The sequence below is a fragment of the Typopeltis vanoorti genome, chromosome 4 (genome assembly GCF_054136105.1).
Source record: "Typopeltis vanoorti isolate ZY-2024b chromosome 4, IOZ_Tvanoo_1.0, whole genome shotgun sequence".
NCBI classification, from domain to species: Eukaryota; Metazoa; Arthropoda; class Arachnida; order Uropygi; family Thelyphonidae; genus Typopeltis; species Typopeltis vanoorti.
The window spans coordinates 132,177,776-132,201,389 of NC_143552.1; the positions used below are offsets into that span (position 1 = coordinate 132,177,776).

The 23,614-nt window shown below is 34.7% G+C and overlaps 1 protein-coding gene across 1 annotated transcript in view; it reads left to right on the top strand.

The window, feature by feature from the left end:
* The first annotated feature begins 692 nt into the window (after nt 1–692).
* LOC150107683 (uncharacterized) overlaps nt 693–23,614 on the top strand; it is a 38,253-nt gene continuing 15,331 nt past the window's right edge. The window contains exons 1-2 of the mRNA XM_090392166.1: nt 693–816; nt 9,054–9,195. Of these exons, the coding sequence (XP_090248292.1) occupies nt 693–816; nt 9,054–9,195 (266 nt within the window). The remainder of the gene's footprint in view (nt 817–9,053; nt 9,196–23,614) is intronic.

Sequence of the window (23,614 nt, forward strand, 5' to 3'; positions counted from 1 at the left end):
AAAATTTCAACACATTTCATGCTTCCATAAGCGAAATATAAAAATCATCTTCCGCCTAAAGATATGTCGAATTGATGGCAGACAGATAACTGGATAACCATTTTTTTTTCAAAGATATAAAACAAAATTTTTTATTGCAAAATTAATTTTTGATACCTAATGAAAGGATCCGCTTCCCACTCTCCCTAGACAATTTTTGTTTGTTTCTTACATTATATTTTAGTAACGAGAAAGATAAAAAAATGAAGTCACTTATCAAAGATCAAAGAGGTTCATATAATGAGGCTGATTTTTGATAAAAAAATATTTTTTTCATTGAAGTGACTTTTTCATATTGAAGTGCTAAGATTTACATTGTCCTGTGCAGTTCCAGTGTCTTGCTTAATGTTGCCAGAAATAAAGACATGCATGTTATCATTGGGCTATCCACGATACCAATGTGCTATAGGTTTCCAAACTTTTTGTGGATATTATTATGATAAACATAATGATAATAAAAAAAGAACTTGAACTACTTTTTTACAGTGTAAACATGTTTTTTTTTCTCTAAAAGATGAATTAATATATGTACAACAATAATATTGTATATCATTTTAAAATAGGAAATGTATTTCTATATAAAAGTGTTATTGTTGTCTGAGATATAATTGCGAGTAATGGTTTGAATTTCTAGAAACTTGCAGGATAGTGTTATGTGTGTTGACGATCATATGAAGCGCTGTTTCAACCCCATCCAGAGTACGGTATTCAACAATCTTGTCGCTGGAGCAAGACAAGTCATGGATGAGTTGTGTGTGCCTGGACCTATCCAAGATGGTACGTTCTCTGTAAAATGGTGTCTAATAAATAACATTTTGTTTTATTGTCAACTATTGTGGGAGATTTTTTACAGTTCAAAATAATATATTATTTAAAACTGCAGTGGTTAGTTTATTGTGTTCGAATTTTCTTAGTAAATGGGCTCCTCAGCTTACAGATAAAACAGCATATTATAGAATATGCTGTGTTATCTCTGTGTTATATGCTGTGTTAACACAGCATATTATAGAATATGCTGTGTTATCCGAAATTGATTGAACCGGCCATTAACTGATAGCAATAAAAAATTTCTATGGTAAATAAATTAAACAAAAAGTTATTGTTGTTTTTTTAATTAATTTCTAAACACAAAAATAAATTTTTTTTCTATAAATAACACAAAATATTTTCGATATCTAAAAAAACGTTTTTTTTTTCAATAAATAAAAATTTTCATTAAAAAAACGCCATATGTAGGGCTAGATTTTTTTCTTTGTAAAGTCGATTTTTTATCTCCCCCCCCCAAAAAAAAAACAGACAAATAAGCCAGACTTCGTACAGACGCATCGAACAGACATAAAATCTTCAGTAAATAAGTGTCCTTGCGTTTATTGAACTCTCCACTCCTAGACAGTGGTCGTGGGATGCACAGTTTTGGATGAAAACACCGAGATGCGATGGACGAGATTTTTATTACGTGGAAATTCAATAGACATTCTTTCGTTCACATGACAAATGAATTAGCTTAAATATTTTATAACTGACCCAACTGACGAGCATGTCGACTCCACGGGAGTTTAGTTACCTCGGTTCCAATCCAATTGATCATGCACCTAAGGCATTTTATTATTTATTATATTTATTAGTATATACGGCAACTGTATATTGGGTTCCTTTAAATCACGTATACATATATCCTCCAGAAGACACACACACACACACACACACACACACACACATTTTCTGAAGCTAGACGAACGTAGGCGTATCTCGGAAGTTGTTCCCTGCTATCTAGAGTATTCAAGAACAGAACGATAAATAAAAAACATCAAGATAATATCATTCAAACAAGTGATCAAAGCAGAAAAAAGATGAAGCATTGTAAAACATTCTTCAGATGTGATACAATTACCAGTAAAGTAAGTGTTGTTGAATAGCGTAGACCAGAATATTGTGGCCAGTCAATTACACCTGTTTATGCTGGCCAATAAACACTGCATATGATGGTCACTGACAGCAAGGCAACTATTGGATTCATTCGGGATGTAGTGGAACAACTTATTCGGAACATAGACTCGGTACCAGGAAATTTGATGAAGTTGCATAAATTTACAGTGTCTGTCTAAATTTTATTGGATTACTGTAAATATAATTTCGAAATTTCGTGGAATCGATGCCTGTACTCCAGCTGGTATCCACTTGAAATGGATATGAGCTTCCAGAAATTGAAAGCCAGTTAATAGGAGAAAAGAGTTGTCTCTTCCTGAAAATTTATTTTGTTTTGTTTTATCGTGACCTCAGAGCTGTAATTACTATACACTGATTTCATTTCATTAAATATATTCTCCTATGTTCTTTACTTCTTGACAGACCTTTCAGGCTGGACTGTGTACTTTCCTGGAGAAAATCCAACGTTGCGGAGAAAATACTCCCACCTTGAAATAAAAGTCATTTTATTTAGCGATAAGATTTGAAATGAGGTGTTTTCTAACTAGAGGGCACATATGAAGGCTATTCTTCTAATTGTGGCAAGGAGATTCTGACTTGGTTGCTTTAAGTGCCTCATCATTAATTCTAAACAGCCCTAATCGCCCTTTTCACAATGATTTAATGTTCATTTTTTCTTCTTGTTTTATCATAATAATATGAAAATTTGCCATTTCTCATTATAATCCATTTAGTTATTGCTCTATTTTCTCCCTCACTTACCTTACTTAGTAGGTAGTTTGAATCCTGCTTAGTACATAAAGAAATTTCAAATAAACCAAAATTAGGCAAACTATTGGAAATAACTCCCCTCTAGATGGATGGAATTTAATGTAATTTGTCAGTTGCGTTCTTCACCTAAACGTTGTCAAGACTGAGCCGTTTTCAAACATAATGAAATACACCAAAGAATGTAATATGTCTTATTAACATGAATACATAGTACAAATGAAACAGATCCAATACAAGTGGGACAAAATTACAATATAAGATGACACAAAATAAGACAAACTTGATAATATAGCATGATGCAATTTATACCAGGCAAGGTTTACAAGAATAAACATGAACTGCGCATGTGTAGTTCATACAGTTCATGTAAACAGGACAATATCCATTCCATTTTGACAGTTGGTAAAAGTATAACAGATATTTAGTTATTTATATCTATGCATTCATTAGATTACACAAATTAGTAGTTACATATACAGATTATACGTAGTAATCCATTAGATTATATATAATTTTCTTTATATATAATTATTGTTTCATTTGCTAAAATTTTGTCTGTTCGAAATATGCTTCAATCTCATTACTTTCATAATATAGTTCCGTTGTATTTAAATATGTAATCAGATGACGAGAAAATTCAGGTGGTATAGACGATCCGTTTTGTTAGAAATATCCGGGGTTTGAATCCCGTCTATGACGTAAGGAACTTTATCAGGCGCTTTCAATCAAATGATGACTTATCCGGTCTCGTACCGGATAAGTCACCATTACGGAGGTGGAGGATATTTTCTTTCGGAAACTCGGGTTTATCGTTTCTCAAAATAGACAAATCTGCTTCACACAGGATATTATATAAAGAGAGGATATTAACTTCAAGATAGAAGGGATTGGAGCTTCGCCATCTTATCTTTCTACCGCACTTTGTGGATTTCAGGTAAAGATTCATAAGAATCAACCTCCTGGATGACACTTGACAGGACAAATCAGATGATTCAGATTATTAATCGTCAGGTAATTTGTTCTATTGTTTATGGCTATATGTTGAAATGATTTGTGAAATATCTCTCTATTGGCTTTTGGTACTGCGAACAAGTTTCTCCAGCAGCACAGATCATCAACCACATTATATGGAATGCCATCGAGAAACGAATCTTTTTATGATTAGCTCAGATCATTTTCTCTTGTCATTCATCTTTTCTCCCGTCTCTCTCTCTCTCTCTCATCATGATTTATCTAACTTTTAAACCATCTTTCTTTTCGTGACCGATCTAAATGTTATCATCACTTTTTTCATGTTTTTTCTGTCTTTGTCACTTGACTTGTAACATTTCTCCATCCCATTCTCTTCTTAAACAATTTAAAGCGCCTTATCCTTATGTATTGGATTAGAAAAACATCCAACACCTGTAGCTAGTTCAGGCTACCATTAATTAGTCTTTATCTTCGAGGAAGATTATCGAGAATCTCCCGTTTTCCATTGCTTTCTTTGTCTGCTTATGGCGTGTTGTTATTTCCAGACGGATGTGCCCTCATCCTGTGGGAACGCGGGAATATCGGCAAATCGTGCAGCTGCCGACACGTATGGAAAAGATATTGACTGCCAGTACACCGGCCTCACAAGAGGGGGAGGAGAAGGGGGGTATGCTCAACTCGCACCTGCGTAACCGTTTAGCCGTGCGGATGTGAGAAAACTCCAATATTACCAGTTTGCCGTAAATCCAATAGGTCGGAGTTCGCCGTAGACACGGAGTTCGGTTGCGTGTGTTCGTTTGTTGTGAATCGTTCTCTTCTTTTTCCCCCCAGGACAGAAATCATCTCAGCCAACCATCCGTGGGATGGCCAGCAAGTTGATTGGTTTATTTTTCTAGGTACGATGGATCTGAATACAGAGCTGAAAACTCTTTCAGAATCAGATTGTGCGTGCCTATCCTGTAATCTACTGATCTCAAAAAGCATGCACAGATTGCAGTTAGAGTACAGTGTATTATTATCCGATGTAATATTCCAATAAATATTGTTATTAAAATTAAATTTTAATAATTATTACTTATATAATAATAATGGAAGTTATATTATTTATTGATTTTATTTAATAAACTAATATAAATTTCTTAATAGTTTATATTATTTTAATTATTATTAAAATTAAATTTTAATAATTATTACTTATATAATAATAATGGAAGTTATATTATTTATTGATTTTATTTAATAAACTAATATAAATTTCTTAATAGTTTATATTATTTTAATCATTTTAATACACCTTAAATGAATATTGATACCATGTTAAGAGTTGGTTTTTTTTTCGTAGCATTTCAGAAACATTTATTTATTTATCTAACCTTCTTTAGATTTAGATTCATTTTATTTTCTTCTTATTACATTACTGTAATTCTGTAATGTAATATGACTTTGTCAAACATTTGTGGGAGAAAAAAAATTAAATAAAATGAATTTTTCAAAACATTTGTGGGAAAGAAAAAGAATCAGCGCATAGCTAAATGGGATCGTAGTTATGTTATTATATTTATATTTATGTTCTTCAATCATTTTGATATGTCTGTAACAATGAGAATCACAGTACATGATGAAGATGTTGCTAAAGATTGTAAACAACTCCTACACCATCAGGAGATCAAAATGAATCTTTCATTGTTATAAATAAAGCTGAGGAAGTTTCTTGACAACATTAATATGAATGGAATGGTGGTCTTAAATCTTGATAATCACTAATATTGCAAACATCATGTCACCGAGTTTAACTGTGTGTTCCAAGTAAACAAAGTTTTTTTCTTGGAACAACAGCATTCGGCATAATTCTAGTGCAAACGCACACTACACGGTAGTAAAAAAAAAAAAAAAAATCAACTCATACAAATATAACACTAAAATATAGAGCCGATATTAAAAAAATGTTTCTGTTTACTGCAACACATATTATGTAATCATAGTCAATGTTAATATGAATATTAAGGGTCAAAGCTGTATAACTGAGAGGAGACCTCCACATAGCCTTTAAAGGTATGCGGAGAACCGACCAGGGCTTCTGACCTAATGTCCAATCCTCACCTTCTCGTTGTGCACCCTGTTGGGTATCTACCTGGATACTGAACAAACCAGGATGGGCTGACAATTTTGGATTTAGCCGACCAAATTGTATTCTTATTAGTTAAGCCAAAATAAAAATGATGGTACAGCATGACAAAATTTCATGCCGGCTGGGATGTCGCCCAGTTAAACAAGCCCCCGTTGTTTTCGCCAGGAAACCAAGGTGAACAGCGAAAAGTCAGTTACTGGAACAAATCTGAAAACACACCCCAACTCAACATCACCAGAGTTAAAGATCGGTACTATCAACATAAGAAGCCTGAATAGCAAAGCAATGGAGCTAGCTGAGGAATTAGATAAGTACCAGATCGACATAATAGGGGTGACTGAAACAAAAAAGACAAAAACTGGTGAGATCTTTCTGAGCAATAAATACAAAATGTTATATTCAGGCAATGACAATCAAGGAAAAGAAGGAGTAGCCATAGTATTCAACACAAAATACGAGGCTAATCTTCTTGAATGGCAGGCAATCTCAAGTAGAGTAATGTGGGCAAATATGAGAATGGGGAACAGGACAATGAGACTTATTTGTGCGTATGGTCCCACAGAAGGTTCTACTAAGGTAGAAGTGGAGGAATTTTTTAAGGCTTTAGAAAAAGCAACTGACACAATGAAAATTGAAAAGTTGATCCTTGTTGGGATCTAAATAGCAGAGTAGGAAATGATTGTCAGACATACAAAAATATTTTGGGAAAATTTGGAGAAAAGAGCAAAGCTAATAATAATGGCAAATATCTGTTGGATTTCTGCTCAGGACATGGACTGGTTATTACTAACACCATGTTCCAACATACAAATGTGCACAAATTCACATGGAGAGAAGAAGCAAGGAATAAGAAAAGTCTCATTGACCATATTATTGTTGATAGTGATGTTTTCTCCCTGGTGCAGGACACCAGGGAGAAAACATCACTAAAAGTACAAAGGATTTGAAATTAGAAGTGATCACTATTTAGTCTTGAGCAGGATAAAATTGAATTTCATATTGAAAAGAATAACATATAAGAAAGTTTTAAAGCGAATAAAATTGAGCAGCTCTCAGATGTGAACTGTAGACTAAAATACACAACGATTATTAGAAAAATTAGAACTCCATGGTGGACACAGGAAGTTAAAGAGGCAGTGAAGGAAAAGAAGAAAGCATATCAAAAGTTCCTGGCAAATATGTCAGCTTGTGCTCTTAGAGAATACAGAGACAAATGTAAGAAAGCTAAACAATGCGTAAAACTAGCTAAACAAAAGTCAAGGGATAACTTTGGCAAGAACATAGAAAATAAATATCAAGAAGGTGATAAGATTTCTGGAGGTTGTTGAAGCTTAGAAATGGAGGAAAGAGTGTTGTAAAAGGAGTTAGAGATGATAAAGGTGACAGGAAAACGGGAGAAAAAGATACCCTTGAAGTATGGAGTAATTACTTCGAAAAATTGCTAAATGAAACAAGCAGTGATAGCACAGTGGTAAAAAAACACTAAACAGGCATACAGTCAGGAATACATATCCATACTTGAAGTAGAAAAAGCCATCAAAGGCTTGAAATGTGGAAAGACAGCAGGCGTAGATGATATTCGACAGAAATTCTGAAGTATGGTGGTATAAAAGTCTTACAGTGGCTGCACTGCATAGTTCAGAAGGCCTGGACAGAGGGACGAATTCCCGATGATTGGAGTAGAGCTCTCATAGTACCCATATATAAAAAGGGAAATAAAACTGAATGTGAGAATTACAGAGATATTTCCCTACTGAGTGTTCCGGGAAAGATTTATTCCAGTATACTTGAGAAACGGTTGAGAAGAATTGTGGAAGAAAAGTTTGGTGAAGAACAAGCTGGATTCAGGCCAAATAGAGGCTGTCAGGATCAGATCTTCACTTTACGACAAATAGTTGAGAAAGCATGGGAATATAACAAAGATCTGTATTTAAGTTTTGTCGATCTGGAAAAATGCATACGACAAGGTGCCAAGAGAGAGAGAGAGAAGCTATTCAAAACGCTGCAGTTATATGATGTCAATGGGGCATTATATCAAGCAATACTTAGTCTTTATTTGAGTTGTAAATTAGCAGTTAGAATTGAAGGAAGATGGTTTAATGTTAAATTTGGTGCGAGACAAGGATGTACATTATCCCCTCTGTTATTCATTATCTATATGGATCACATTATGAAGAAAAGTGGTATTAAACCTGATATCGAAATTGGAGATGTTAATACAAGCTCTTTGCTTTATGCGGATGATCCGCTGCAGGTCTACAAGATTCACTGACTAAATTGAATAACTGTTGTAATATATATGGTATGAAGGTCAGCAATAAAAAGACAAAGACAATGAAAATAGGCAGAATCATTGAAAATGTCAACTGTGTTGTGAATGGGGAACCTGTGGAACAAGTAAAACATTTCAGCTACTTAGGCACGAGTTTTAGTAAAGATGGTAAATTAAATATATAAATGGACAATAGAATCAACAAAGCTGGTATGGTAGGAAGTCAATTGAATAAATTCATATGGAATAAGAGAGAAATTAGTCGTAACACTAAATTAGCTGCATACAAGACAGTGTTCAAACCAGTTTTAAATTATGGATCTGAGAACTGGGTCAGAAGTAACACACTTGACCAAAGACTAGAGACCGCAGATATGAGAGTTCTGAGAAAACTTAGGCGTGAACAGATGGCATCGATGGCAATATCATATTAAAAATGAGGATATTAGGAAAGAACTTGACATTGTCAGCATCCAGGAATGCGTTAGTAGAGCTAATCTCAGGTGGTATGGTCACTTAAACAGAATGGGCGAGGAAAGATTAGCAAAGCAAGTGTTCTCTGCCAGGTTGGCAGCTAAACGACCCAGAGGAAGACCAAGATATAGGTGGATTGATACGGTACAAAGTGCCTTAGACGATAGAAATATAAGAACTGATAATACTGGATCTGATAATGTTACTTGACAAGTAACAGACTGATTTGGAGGAAAATTGTAGATAGGAAGTTAGTAATGATGTAAATATTTCGTGTAATACTATCATATCCTATACACCCCTTGAGGGTACAAGGCTGGAATTTGATGATGATGATATTCATAATTAAAAAAAATAACAATTTATTGTTTCATAATTTTAATCATAGTTTTATTTGTTTGTAACTAATTCCTTACCAGTTATAGTTTATTTTGAAATTTATCAAATTCTGTTTTGTTTTCTTTGAGTTAGGTTACATCAGACATGCGCTGTGTTTTAGAAATGTTTCATTGGACGAAGATAAGTGTGCTCCCACCTACCGCCACCTACTGGAAATGTCAGAAAACGTTAACGAAGAAAAAAATGTTGAAGAAGGACTACGGAAATCCTGCTGGTAAGTAAATCGTTTACTATTAAGTAGGAGCATTTGATAATTGAGAAGGGGAAAAAAAAAGAATGAAAGACAAAGAAAATATAATGCGCGCGCGCGCGCACACACACACGTTCTCGCAGTAAAATAAACTGAAGCATCCTTTTCAGGGAAAGAATTACAAACTACTGTTTTCCATTATATATGAATGAACCTAATTGTATGCAGATGTAACAGTATCAACTAAATTGAAAGAGACTCACATGAAGAATATTTGTTTGGCTAAGGAAGAAAAACAAATGGAGAAATTAAAGTAAGTTGAAGAAGAGGGGGGGATAGAAACATTCAATTAAGGGATCGTATTGCACGGTAAAAGAGATCTCAAAAGATGTATCTTTAATGGAATAGAATTGCACGCCGTATTCTGAGGAAGCTAATTAAACGACATGCGGAAGTCATAGGCGGTAAAGGCAATAAAATGTAATGGCCATCGTATTCCGAAGAACATAATAGAAATCTGATAGGAATTACTCCTTGTCTGCAATCAAGGGATTATGGCAGCTGCAATAAGAATTGAAACGTTCATCTAAAGGGGTTTAGTGAATTTCCTTATTGGACTTAGCCAGACGAATCCGTTTCTCATTGGATTCACATATGCCACTGAAACAGAGAAAGTACAGCTTTTTTTTATCCTTTATTCAAATCAGAAAATAGAGGGGAAATGTATTATGTATATTCACTTAGTGGTGTGTTTTTTTCTAATAAAATGTTGCAGATACCGAAAAGTTATAAAATCAAAATATAAAGAAAACATGAACTCTTTTAAACAAATGGTGGGGAGTGTTATCCTGTTGGTAATATCTTTCCTTGTAATAAATTCTGGTATTAGTGGAAATATTCACCACTCAGTTATACAGATACGTAGGTCACCATAATCTCAATTTTTAACACTAACTTTTAGATTTAATTCTTAACATCATCGCTTCTAATTGTTAGCAAAAAAAATGAGACAAAATTTATAACAATAATATTGCATTATCGTTACCATAATAACAATCCTTATAGTCCTTATAAGGACTGGCTTAAAGGGGCGAAGCAAGAATGCTTTTCATCTTCCCCGTTATCTGTAGAGGACGGTGTAGGGATAAGGTGTTATTGAGCAATTAAAGCTTTGATCATGGCAAGAGGGTAACAGCAATAGCCGAGCCTCAGTACTTCATTGGCTACAGCATTGCCATCCATTACCCTCCAAGGGTATCGGATTGAATAAATCAATCACCGACTGTTTAAGTAAAGGTGAACTCCAAAAAAATCGGATGATCTCTAGGCCACTCCATAGTGGGCGAAAGACCGTCCATATCTCAGCGTTGGTTCCACTCAGTGACGGGCTCCCCCACCACCGAGCAGAACCGCTCTTATTCCGAAGAAAAGCATTCACCGACGAAGCCCATCACCGGGCCGTGCCGGAAAACACTTTCCCCGGAGACTCATATGCTCCCTTAAGGCAAAAACCTTAAGAGAGCGAACTCAAAAACTCATCGCTCAAGGGGTAACAGCAACAGCCGAACCTCAGTTAGAACTTCATTGGTACAGCATTGCCATCCATTACCCTCCAAGGGTATTAATCACCGCATCTCACGGTCGATTGATTCATCCTTCCAGAATAAGAATCTTTATAAGGACTGGCTTAAAGGGGCGAAGCAAGAATGCTTTTCATCTTCCCCGTTATTTGTAGAGGTCAGTGTAGGGATAAGGTGTTATTGAACTCTTAAAGCTCTGATCATGGCAGGAGGGTAACAGCAATAGCCGAGCCTCAGTTAGAACTTCATTGGTACAGCATTGCCATCCATTACCCTTCAAAGGGATTGGATTGAATGAATCAATCACCGCATCTCACGGTCGATTGATTCACTCCAAAATAAAAATCCAATTTTCAGTGACCTTAAACCTTTTATATATAAAAATATATATGGTGTACTTATAAATAATAAGAAATCTCGAAAATGGTTTTATTTTTGAATTTTTTTTTACTTTTAATAGTATATTATATTTAAGAATATATATTATTTTTTCAGGGATAATGATGTTATTATTATTATTATATAAAACACCTCAGTGAGTGCACGAACATCAGGGGGTATTAAGTGCCTCCCGAATTTCTTTGTACGACCACCGTTCTCTGGTAGTTATTTGATAATATAAATTTCTGGCTTAGATATCTTTATTTTGACTTCAAGTATTGTCTGATTGGTTTGAAGATGGCCAATAAGAATACGGTATACACAGTGGTTACCATGGCAACCAATGGATATTTTGCAGTCTGTGAGATTTCCATAGGAATTTGCTTTCTGGGTGGCATTTATCTTGTAAGATAAAGCAAGACTTATCTTGTGATTTTTTTGGTTTATCCTGTGAAATATAAGCAAAAATCGTATGCACATTTTTGCGTACAGTAATCGAAAGCAAATTTATTGCATGGGATATGAAATTAACTTATTGTAAAATGAGCTGCCGATCCCTTTGGAAAGCCATCCCTCTAAAGGTCCAGCAGTTCATTTCGTAGAATATTAAGACTATCGTTGAACACGTGAAGTCTGTTTTCATGAATTCCCAACAAGTCGATGTTACACAATTTACACCGAAACCAGGAGATGGAACTTCTTCACAGCTGTTCATACATCCGCCGTTTCACAATCCCCTAAATCACTAATAATTGAATGAGTGTCCAAAGCGTTCCATTTGAGTACAGAATTGGTACAAAATGGTATAAAAGTCCTTTGGTACCATAATCTGCCTGTTCAACAGGATATTCGTCAGTCAAATTCTACGAGTACAAATGCTCTTTATTTAGGGCACTTCAAGCATTCGTTTTAAGAACTCCAGCGCGGATAATCGCCGAGTACTTGTTCCACCATTGCGTCTATTCGAAGCACGTTTTATTTTGAACTTGCGATTAACAACAGCTTCATCTGGTGTCTTACATGATTAAAAAATATGTAATGATCAAGTTTCCTATATATCAAATACCCTATTGTCGACCGGATACAATAGGATATGGAAATCGCTGGCGATATTCCTCAACGGAAGATTCGACTTCTCGTTAAAACACCTCCGCAGCGTAGTCACGAGGACTTTGCTATATGTGCCCTTCGGTTTGGAAAAACTTGGTTTTTAATCCCATTTAGAACTCAAGAAAGCATTATATTTTCAACTGAAAGCAACAGCCAATCTCACTTATGTGAAAATGTAAGTTCTACGTAGTCGTCAGAGAAATCGTAAATGAAATCGTTATCAAGGTACTCCTCTTCAACTTGCCTCACATCTTTTCAGTAAATATATAACAGAAAAACGTATAATCCATGCAGATATGCCAGTCCAATAACACACAACAGAATATGTTTACAAGCCTTGAGAAGAAAGGCTTCTTGAGAACAAGGGCTCCACAATTAAACTAAGGACTCCTAATCTTGATGGCGGACATCATCCGCCATCAAGATTAGGGGAAGTGACACTTTCTGATAAAAATTCACATTTTTTTTTATAAAAAGAGCAATTTATCTACATACTTCCCATAATACAGTTCACGCTAACGAACTGAAGTCTTAAGTTCTTAAAAGAACTGGGAGATGGACCGAGTCCTTGACTCTTTATCCCGTCATCTGAATGAAGAAAATATATGTGGATGGGGTGTTATTGAGCTAAAAACTCTAGTCATGGCTGGGTAACGGCAATAACCGAACCTTAGTTAAAACTTCATTGGCTACAGCATTGCCATTCGTTACCCTGGAAGTCCTAAAAAGGACTCTTGTTATCTACCAACTGAACAGTCGATCAATCCATAACTACCTCAAAGTTTAAGTCCTTATAAGGACTGGCTTAAAGGGACGGAGCAAGAATACTTTTCATCTTCCTCGTTATCTGTAAAGGACAGTGTAGGGATAAGGTGTTATCGAGCTATTAAAGCTCTGATCATGCCAGGAGGGTGACAACAATAGCCGATCCTCAGTTAGAACTTCATTGGCTACAGCATTGCCGTCCATTACCCTCCCGAACAGTCACGTTCTGCTAGAACGTAATGTTATCATCTTAAAAAGATATAAAAAAGGTGTATTTCATTTTAATTCATTTATATGAAGAATTATGCAGATAACTTAAAAATGGAAAAAAAGTTCAGGAATTATAAAACAAATTTTTCATTTTTTTAAAGATCTACTCTAGTAAAAATTAGTTGCATTTTATATACTTATATTGAATTTTAAAATGGCTATATATATGAGCAGCGATGAAGATACATCTCAGAAAGCGACATTTATCATGACAGGAGATACGTTGCACTGTCTTGGTAATATCAGTAATTACTACAACTTGGCTGTTCTCTGCTTATTGAAAAATTCAAAATAGCTTCTATGAAAACGAAGTGCTACTGATTTTAGCAAAAGTTTTATACTTTTCGTTGGCTAATTCAAACAATCTGGTGCGTGGGATCGGCTGGCTACCATTTGAATTAGACTGTTTTTCATGTGACTTCTACCAGCGAAAAGGTGTAAACATACTTATCATTGCTCAAACTTAATAGACTACATTTTTATTAATTATGTATATATATATTTTATTTTTTTTTACATAATATGGAAACCTGCTAGGGACCAAACGTAAAACTTTTCTGTCACTTCAGGCTTCCGATAAGTGTGATCTCACACCAGCGGACGAAATTCATCTTCTACTTAAACTACAAACATCCATACCCTCAGAGGGATTACAACCCGCAGCTTTTTCGGCGGAGAGAAGATACGCGAACCAGAACGACAACTAGATCATTTATCTTGACTATAGTCAGTCAAACAGCAATGCATTTACTAACAGAATAGATAGTCAAAATGTCATATTTCCCCAGACATTAGGAATCTAACCAGTGTTGATATAACAACGTTTTTTTTTCTTTTTTTTGCTTAAAATCAATCAAGGGAACCCTTGAAATGTAGTAGATGTTCTTAGAATTCTCTGTGTATATTTTCATACGATAATATCCATAGGTATACACAACAGATTAGCTATACAGAGAGAAAGAATGTCAAATCAATAATTTTTAAGAAGAGTTGCGATGGAAAGAACACTGCTCAAGAATATTGTGCAGAGGGCGCCAAAAATAGGACTTTAGATCTTTTGTCTTTTGCAATTATATAGTTTCACTCACTCACTGTCGCGTATACAAGAATGTTGTGCTCTGATGATGCTGAGTTGAAAATCAGCGAAATATAAACGTTAATAAAACATCTTTGTGATAAAAGTGTGTGTGGTGTTGTTAATACCGTGAAAAATAAGTCATGAATAACCATCAACACCTAAGTTTATCTGTTAGATAAATATTATGCAAAGAAAGACCAGATTTGTGGAACTTCTTCTGAAAGGTTCTTCGGGACACCTCACAAGAACTATATTACAAGGGAAAGTTGAGGGGAAGAGAAGACGTGGAAGACTAACTATAGAATGGTTCAATGACATCGTGGAATGGACTGGTTTAAGAATGACGGAGGCGACAGACAGAGAGAAATGGAGAAAAGCTGCCCATCTGCTGCAACCCTCTTGCTAGAGGATGCTACCGGACGACGACACAATAGTGATAGCTAACGTAGTGTTTCAAGCACTTTACTACAGTAGATGTTTTTATAAAGTTTAAGAGCTATTAAGGGAAACTACCAATACCCTACTTCCAATATTTAACTCTTCTCACAATTGCTTATATCCATAAAAAGGAGAAGGTGAAATTGTTTGCTAGTGAATTCAAAGTCCTCTGAGACTAGCCGTCATCTCTTTTGTTGGCAATGGCAACTAACTTGGCAATGACTTCCACACTTGAATTCAAAGTATTACAAACTTAAAAGATGTTTTTGGATACTGAGACCTTCGACCAATGAGTATAATTAGAGAAACAAACTGGGTTTTATTTGGTCGTGGATAACTAAAAAGATAATGAAACCCACCAGCATTGATACTAAAACGTGTGGCTTCTTCAGGATAAAAAAATACATGAAAGTAAATGCCACAAAGACAAACATAAACTATGACCCTACTAAAACAAAAAGGACTGCCCATCGTAAGAGATGAAGATGTTCCATGTCCTTACATTGAAGGCACCTTCGTTGCTCTCAACATAAAAGAATCTACTATGATCATCTTTTCACGAGGCACATTTTATAGGAATCAGGGAATAATCCTGAGTGATATTTGGAAATTGCTTATCAGATATTTTTCAATCATAAGCCGAACAATATCTAACTCATACCACCTCCACGTGTTTTCGGTCAGTTTATATTGTAACTGTTCCTATACAGCTTGTTTTAATAATCATTGTTTATGGTTGCCTTTGTTGCATTTATTTTTATGTATTTTAATCAAAAGTCACAATTTTAGTAGGTTTCATTATTGATACTTATCCACCGCCAAATAAAAAACACTTTTTTTTCTTTTCTAATTAAAGAATGTTAGTTGAATAAGTAGAATTTTCGCATATGTGCCTACGTACTGCCCATTTGTTTATTATAGAACAATTCTTGGTACATCCTGTGATGTGTCTTAAACATTCTTCAATTATTTATGGAATGTTTATGTCAATTAACCACCACATCCTGTCGCCATACAGCATCATCCCAAGATTGAAGCGAGAAGGAGGCTATCCCGAAACCAGTTTAGAGAAATTATGATTTTTATCTTCTTAAATTCCCCAGAATTTTACTAAACGATGAAAGCGATATATTGGACTGTTTATCTTGTATTAGACAGGGATGCAATGAACAACTCTCTTGCCATCCACAAATTACACTAATTTCCAGTAACTCGAAATCCATACGACTAGATCTTACCCCCCACGTATTTGGTTTTTTGACTCATGACTTGGCTTTATTAATATTCACTACTAACTTCTATATTAAATATTCAACATCTATTAACTAGTTTTGACGCGTTTGGATTAGGGCCTTTTAAACAATTTAATACAGACTGCTTGCTATTCCTCTACTGCATCTCTCTCTCTCTCTCTCTCTCTCTCTCTCTCTAAGGCTAAGTATTTTACGTCTATAGAGCAGTGTCCTCTATAGACATAAAACATAGAACAATTCTTGGTACATCCTGTGGTGTGTCTTAAACATTCTTCAATTGTTTATGGCATAAATTCTCCCAGTGTACTCCTGAGAGAATCTGAAAGGAGGATATTGGTATTTGAGGGGAAGTGCTATAGAAAGATCTTGAGAATAAGCTGGATATAGAAAGTGAACAATGAGGAAATCTACAGACGAATACAACCAAATTAAAACCTGATCCAGAAAATAATCAAAAGGAAATTACGTCTATTTGGCCATATGTGTAGAATGAATGATGAGAGAAAATTAAAAACGTTGCTGTCTGGAATGATTGAAGTAAAGAACAAAAGAGGAAGGCCAAACAGAGAACGGGGAGATGACATCCTCAAATGGTGCGGAAACTGTATTCACAAACTGAGGCATCTTGCACAAAATAGAATGCAATGGGAGAATCATATCAAGATGACAGCAGACACCTACGGGCATTGGCCCCATGGTTGTTGATGATGATCATGAGAGCAGTGTCTGCACTAGCTCAGTTTGCGTGTTTTGAGGGACGAAAAACCATAGTTCCCATGAGAAAAAATCCTCTACCTACGTACGAGACTGGCTAACTCACCTTTAATTGAAAAGACCTGTATCGCCACAAAAACGTGTGGCTTCTTCTGGATAAAAAAAAAATATTTTTTTTACTCAGAAGATAAACATTACTAACGGGATTTGAACCCGGGTCTTTCCAACTAAAGCGGCTTGTCTGTAAGAAGTGAGCTACGGAGGATCTCTACGTTCATCCTTTTGGAGATATTTAAATTTATCCTATCCAATTATGATTATGGTTAAATACCGTCTTAATAATAATAAAACTATTACTTTTTCACCATTTTTGTAACAGTCGACATCGCGTTTTTGATTTTTTTTCCACAAAAATTAATACTAAATTTGGCATTCGCACGATTCTTTGCTAATGTGCATTCTTTGATAATGTTTTTCCTCCTGCACACAACTGCACGAGAAAAAGGTATCATTTATATTTTGCATAACAGGATGCTTCGAGGAGCAAACCCATTTGCTAATTCTACGTGAAATCAATACTATACATATAATTAACAATACTTAAATAAAAGAGCCAATAGGCTTCACTTCGGCGATGTAACATTATTTAAATTAAGGGGATATTAAATCCCACATTATTTCAAAGCCGAATAAGAAACTCAAACATCGGAATCAAAGAGTTTCATGCCGAAAGCTAAAGCACATAGTTCAACACTAGGGCAACTCGTTGCAAAGGTGGGTAAAGTTCTGAACTATTCTTAGTATTACCCATAATGTAAAACACATCTCCTAGGGGATGTATAATGTTACACATTATGGTGGAAGGTACTACCCAGACCGGTTTCGACCTTTATTGAGGTCTCATCAGTGAGTAGGTAGACCTGCTTTGTGCTTTAGCTTACGCTGCAATTGCCGAAATTTTTATACTTTACTATATTCGGCACGAAATTCTTTCAGCTTCTTATTCGGCTTTCAAATAATGTGGGATTTAATATCTCCTTAATGTAAATAATAATTAATGTTATTCTTTTACTTAACGGAATTTCTGTTCATTTTTTTTTCGTTAAAACATCATAAATTATCTATAATTCCTGCTTTATTTCTATGTGCGAGTGATATATTTAATCAACAGTTTCATGATTACCATCGACATTAATTTTACTAAAGATTTTACTGACTAAATATCTACACTTGTGTCGTTTATTTTATTTATCGCACAGGATGATTCTTTTTCACTTAATTCAAACAATGTCTATTGTTTTAAAAAAAATGCATTTGTAGTTTTTAAAAAAAATAACGATTTTTTTTTATTTTTCTCATCAACTTCCGCTTATGAAATTTACCAGAGAATCGACGCAAAAGTATGGTAGAAAAATAATTTAAAAATAAAAAAAAAGTGTAATAATAGCAAGTATTCAATTAGGGACAGACTCGCTTTAATTTTAATTAAAACCAATGTTATTTTTTTTCCATTCAGTTTTATCCACAATTGAATATTTTAATATGATATTTAGTTTTGAATCTGATGTAAAGATTTCTTGATTCAAATATCGATCATGCATTTGAAATTTTTAAATGTAACATTTAATATTCTCATCAAATGATCGCCTTCTCATTGAGAAGGCGATCGTTTGATGTCGACAAGCTGAAATAATTTGAATAAAATTATTCAGCTGATGCTAATTATACGAAAAATTATAATTTGAATGACGTTACCGAAGCAAACGCGCCATGTGGTAAATTGTAACGTTATTCATTTCGGGAATGAAATAATTATCACTTGTGTACTATATTGATGGAACTGAATAGCAAGAAATTAATGAGATTAAGGGGGTCTGAAGAAGGCGAGAGTTGCTGATGGATTCTAGATTAAAGTTCTGAGAGCGTATTGCAAAAGTGGATAGAATAGCTCATGAGATTGCCTAGTTATGTAAAAACCCGCTGACATGCACAGAGAAGAAGAAGAGATTATCATACCTCCTATTAGGGTCTTGATTAGTCCCCCCCCCTCCTGTCGGGAGACCTGTACACAAATCTGATCATCAGGGTTTCTTGGAGATGTGGAAGAGGTGGAACAGATCCCCAGGCAAGCAAGCGAGATGGTAACAGGTCTGTCTATTTAAATGGTAGTTTTCAGGAGTCGCCGAAGACCTGTGGATTACACAAATTGGTTGATGGACGGGAAAAGGTGATATGATAAAACGCATTTAAGAGTTACAATACTATAAATTGTGAGTATAGGATTAATACAGATGAAAATGTTCAGTACGTGATAGTGTGCAGCCATCCTTGAAATTTCAGAACAAGTTTAATTAGCAAGGGTGTGAGGACTAGAGATTTCACTTGAGAGTGATGAATGGAGTTGGATGAGTTACCTGCCGTCAATTATACATGTGCGTTGGTGAATGAGTTCAAAGAGAAGTACGACATGCAAATAATCGTTAGAGTTTGGCTTTCGGAAAGCTAATAAACCTCCCGTGAGGGGAGAGGCGCTCCCCTTTCAAGGCATACTTCATCTTTAGGAAGAGGAAAATGTCTGTGGGAGCCAACTGAACATTCTTCCCCCCCATTTGCCAAGTCTGGCAAATATGGGGGGGGAGGATGTTCAATCACACAGATCAACTTCGAAGCCAGAAATTGTTTCACAGGCAACGCACATGTTCGTGTGTAAACGGGTGCGACACAAACCTCGAACAAATCTTTCTCTTGTGCATATCTTTTTCTAAGATTAATTTGGCCATTTCCTTACCGACACCAATCTATACAGCGAGTAGCCACTAGGTTAAAACTCTCTCCCTTCTTTAAACGTTGAAAACCAGCAGAACATCTGTGCACGGCCCAGACAGTCATCGGCGTAAAGTTTTTAAAGGTCTTGGTGCACTTCTGTAGCAGCTTTTTCTAATTTACAGTAAATTTTATCATTGCTCTTTACACTTCTGACTTCTGACACGCTCCACTCACGCACTGTTGTTTCAACGGTTGCCACACGAAAACTGCTACGTCGCCCGACTCAAACGTTGCACCTACGATTACAACACACTTTAGTGGGTAAAACTATAAACACGTTTATTACTTTTATTCAAAGAACTGTCCTAGAAAAAAAAATCAATCTCATTACTTAACGGGCACATTGTGTATAAGGAGAAAGATGAGATGAGATAATAACAGAAAAATAATGTAGTCTACAATACTTTACTGGTTAAAACAAATGCAAAAAAATCAAATATACAAACAAATAACAACAGAAAAAAATCTAGTATATTGTTTAATTTGGGCTTGTTATTTAATCTGAATCATCTTCGTTGTTCTGTTTCCTCAGAGAAAAAAAAAGATAGAACTGATTGCTAAGTGAAGTCCGATAGAAACCTAACATTCAACTATGCTATTAAAAGGAGAGATTGCTAAAACTAGAAAGACCAGATAAAAGCAAAACAACACGTCCCCGATAGCGTTTATTCCTTTCACACATTGCCGCTATTTAATATTCTGCTGTCAAGATAACTCTGATGACGTGCGAAGAATATCGAAAAACCAATCTGCAAGTGGGATGAGGTCCTACATTAGTTGATGTTTTTGTCTTATGTCACGCGCATATGTTATATAGATTGTGACTCTAATACGAAACCAATAAGAGCTAATCTGATAAGTCCTTGGAATATTTAATTATCATTGGCTCTGTTTAAATCTAACATTTTAGTTTTTTTTTTTCTGCCCATTTTAAAAGATCGAACAAGGCACGCATCGAAGGCTGGCTAATCTTGTTTAGTTAATAAGCAATGATTCTCTAGTTAGAGAGCTAATTACCAAGCATTCTGTCGAAATTTATGTTTGCTTATTAGGGATGAGCACTTTTTATAAACACTTTCTTAGTCGATGTTTCTAGAAGATGCCAACTTGGTTCAATTTGCATAATTAAACTATGGCTTCAAAAAGTGTTGTTGAGAAAATACAGAGAGAGAGAGAGAAATATGTATGTATGCTTGCTTGCACCGTGGACAACCTTTTATCTTTATTAACTAACTTACCTTTAATATTCTGTAAAGCGACATTTACTCCCTTGACGGTTTTGTCTTTGTTATAGCGACTTGAAGGAAATGTGTGTATTGCAAAAGAATTGAACGCATTCAAATGTTCTATTGCCTTATCAGCGATACTTCTCTGTTTATTCTGCAATTCTCTTGTCGATTGAAGAAGAAAGAAGAATGGGTAACGAAAAATGCCTCAGAAACATTGTCAGTTGTTTTATATTATGATGCCGCTATTCAAAATAGTACCGTCATAAATTTGCTACTTACGATTCAAGTCGCTTGACTTCAGTACGACGAGCTCTATAACTGAACACACTGAAAATAAATATATATATATATATATTAACGATCTATTTACTAACTGTGTGTTTGTGTGTGCGCAAGCACATTCGTACATCGAACGATCATCGCGCTATCTAGTTATTTATCTTTCCCTTATTAGGTGGTAATGTTGTTCCTTAAGATGCGATACCCCTGAGGTTGAGTGCCTGAGCACTTAGGTGTTCGCCTTTGTGGTACTTCTACAAAGACTCTGAGAGCGTATTTGTCTATCTTTGATGAACACTAAAAGGTCAAAAGAAGAAATCTAATCCATTCTTGAACTATTCTCCGACGAACAGAAGAATTTCCTAGAGGGTTATTTGTTTTCTGGGCGAAAAACACCAGTCACTTTATCTTGTCTGATAAATCTGTGAGTTCAGCTTCTTCCTTCTTTTCTATGTCAATATTCGAATCTGTTCCTTATCGCATTTTCCAAATGATCAGCTTAGTTCAAATATACGCTGGAATTTAATTCATTTCGTTGCATTACAAATGATTTACGTCTCGTTAATTAGACATAATCAGATAGCTTGTAATTATTCTGTCGCTTTGTACCTAATTCTCAGAGATGTACTACAAAATATAATGCCACTAATGGAAATTCCATTATGATATAGATCGTGTTTTGATTTTAATTATCGTACATCTTATAATAATGATGCTCTTAAAAATATGTGGAAACAACAATACAATAGTATGAAATACATGAAACATTTCTAATTCGTTAATAGCTAAGCTGTAGTGTTATGGTTACCATAACAACCCTAGTGCACGATTTGAACGAATTCAGAAATCGACAAATTCCAACATTTAATAAGATGATATATTGTTGTCATTCATGAATGCCACTAGAGGGCAGGTTGAGCGCTCATTAAAGGAAATATGTTTAAAACTTATATTTGCGGCTTAAAAGTTTGTTGCAGAAAACGACTTTTCTGTCTGGCACATTACAAAGTTATTAATGTAGCAATTTTCTTCTTTTGTGCTTTTGCATCGTTTAAAAAAATGTCATTTTCATTGATGTGGATTGCTTTTGACGTACGACTTTCTCAAGCCACAACAACATTCTTTCTGTGTTTTTCCTATTACAAAACGGAAAATAAGAGGAAACAGATCTGATGGGTTGGTTTATTACGACCGAAAATAACAAAAGCGGGCTACTTTTTTTTTCTTTAAAAAGCAGTGTGAGCGTAGCAGATGGTTTCTATCTTTTGTTATTTAGGGTAAGCTTGGTCTTTCTTGTTAAAAACAAATGTATTTTTCATATTTAGCAAAGTTAAAAGTTTCGAACAAGATAACCTTTTGTTTTTTCCCCCTCTTCAAGATATTCAAGACGGTGTACAGGTGCATGAGAAATTTAATTTGAAGAACAACGTTTTAAAGATAAAATGCAGATGTAAGAATGCTATTCCGAATTTAACTTAACACTAACGCGTGTTGGGCAAAAGTTTCAAATTAAATTTGAAAAGTCGGCCGAAACAGAAGCCTTAGAGGTACTCGTTGAGAATATGAAATACAACCCCTATCGGTTTCGTTATTCTTGGGAAGAAACAATAAACAGATGCTAATATTTTTTCTTTGACGTACATAGAAAAGTGGCTGTTTGGTTCAGCAGAGATCGCATTTTTATTTGGAACCCAAATTTTTATTTGGATTCCAAATATTATACTGGATTTGAATTTAAAGTATGAGTTACGTGTATGTAATATTAATGCATTACTATTATTTATAATATCACTATTAAAATTATTAAAATATTACAATGGAGTAAACAGTCAGGATGCATATAAAGAAGTTAACTAGATTATTTTTCCTTTTTTTTTTAAATATTGCTTTCTGTGGTTAAACATAAAATATATTTAAAAGTTCGTGTTTTTCAAAAAAAAAATTACTTCGAATACATAAATTTAAAAATAAACAAATAAATGTAACAGAAAATGTTTAAGTGAGAGATCACTTTAAAATCCAATATGACATCGCTTACCCGATTGAATAAATTAAACTGAAGGAAAAGAAAAATAATTGTGTTCTACAGGAGGATTCAACTTATCTTGATTTTTCAAAAGGAAAAAAAAAAGAACGAATAATAAAAACACCAATCATTTAGTAAGCAGATAGTGTCAAATTTTATCGAGTACTAACGTTCGCTAAATTGTGAAGTTCTTTTTTTATTCCATACTAGAATTTTGGCATGAAAATATATTTAAAATGTCGTTAGCATGATTAATCTATTTCTCATTCAGACGTTCAGAATAATCCGAAAGTTGTCTTCAAAATAAACGAAAGTTGGTAAGAATAGAGTCTATGGTGTTTTAAAACATACTTTTATTAACTAAATTTTATTAATTCAATGGCGCCAAAAATGCACTCATTTTTGGAGTGCATTTCTTCAATCACTAAGGAGGTGATTGAAGATGTTAAGGAGGTTATTGAAAATGATTTAACCTCCGATATTGCGAAGTTAAG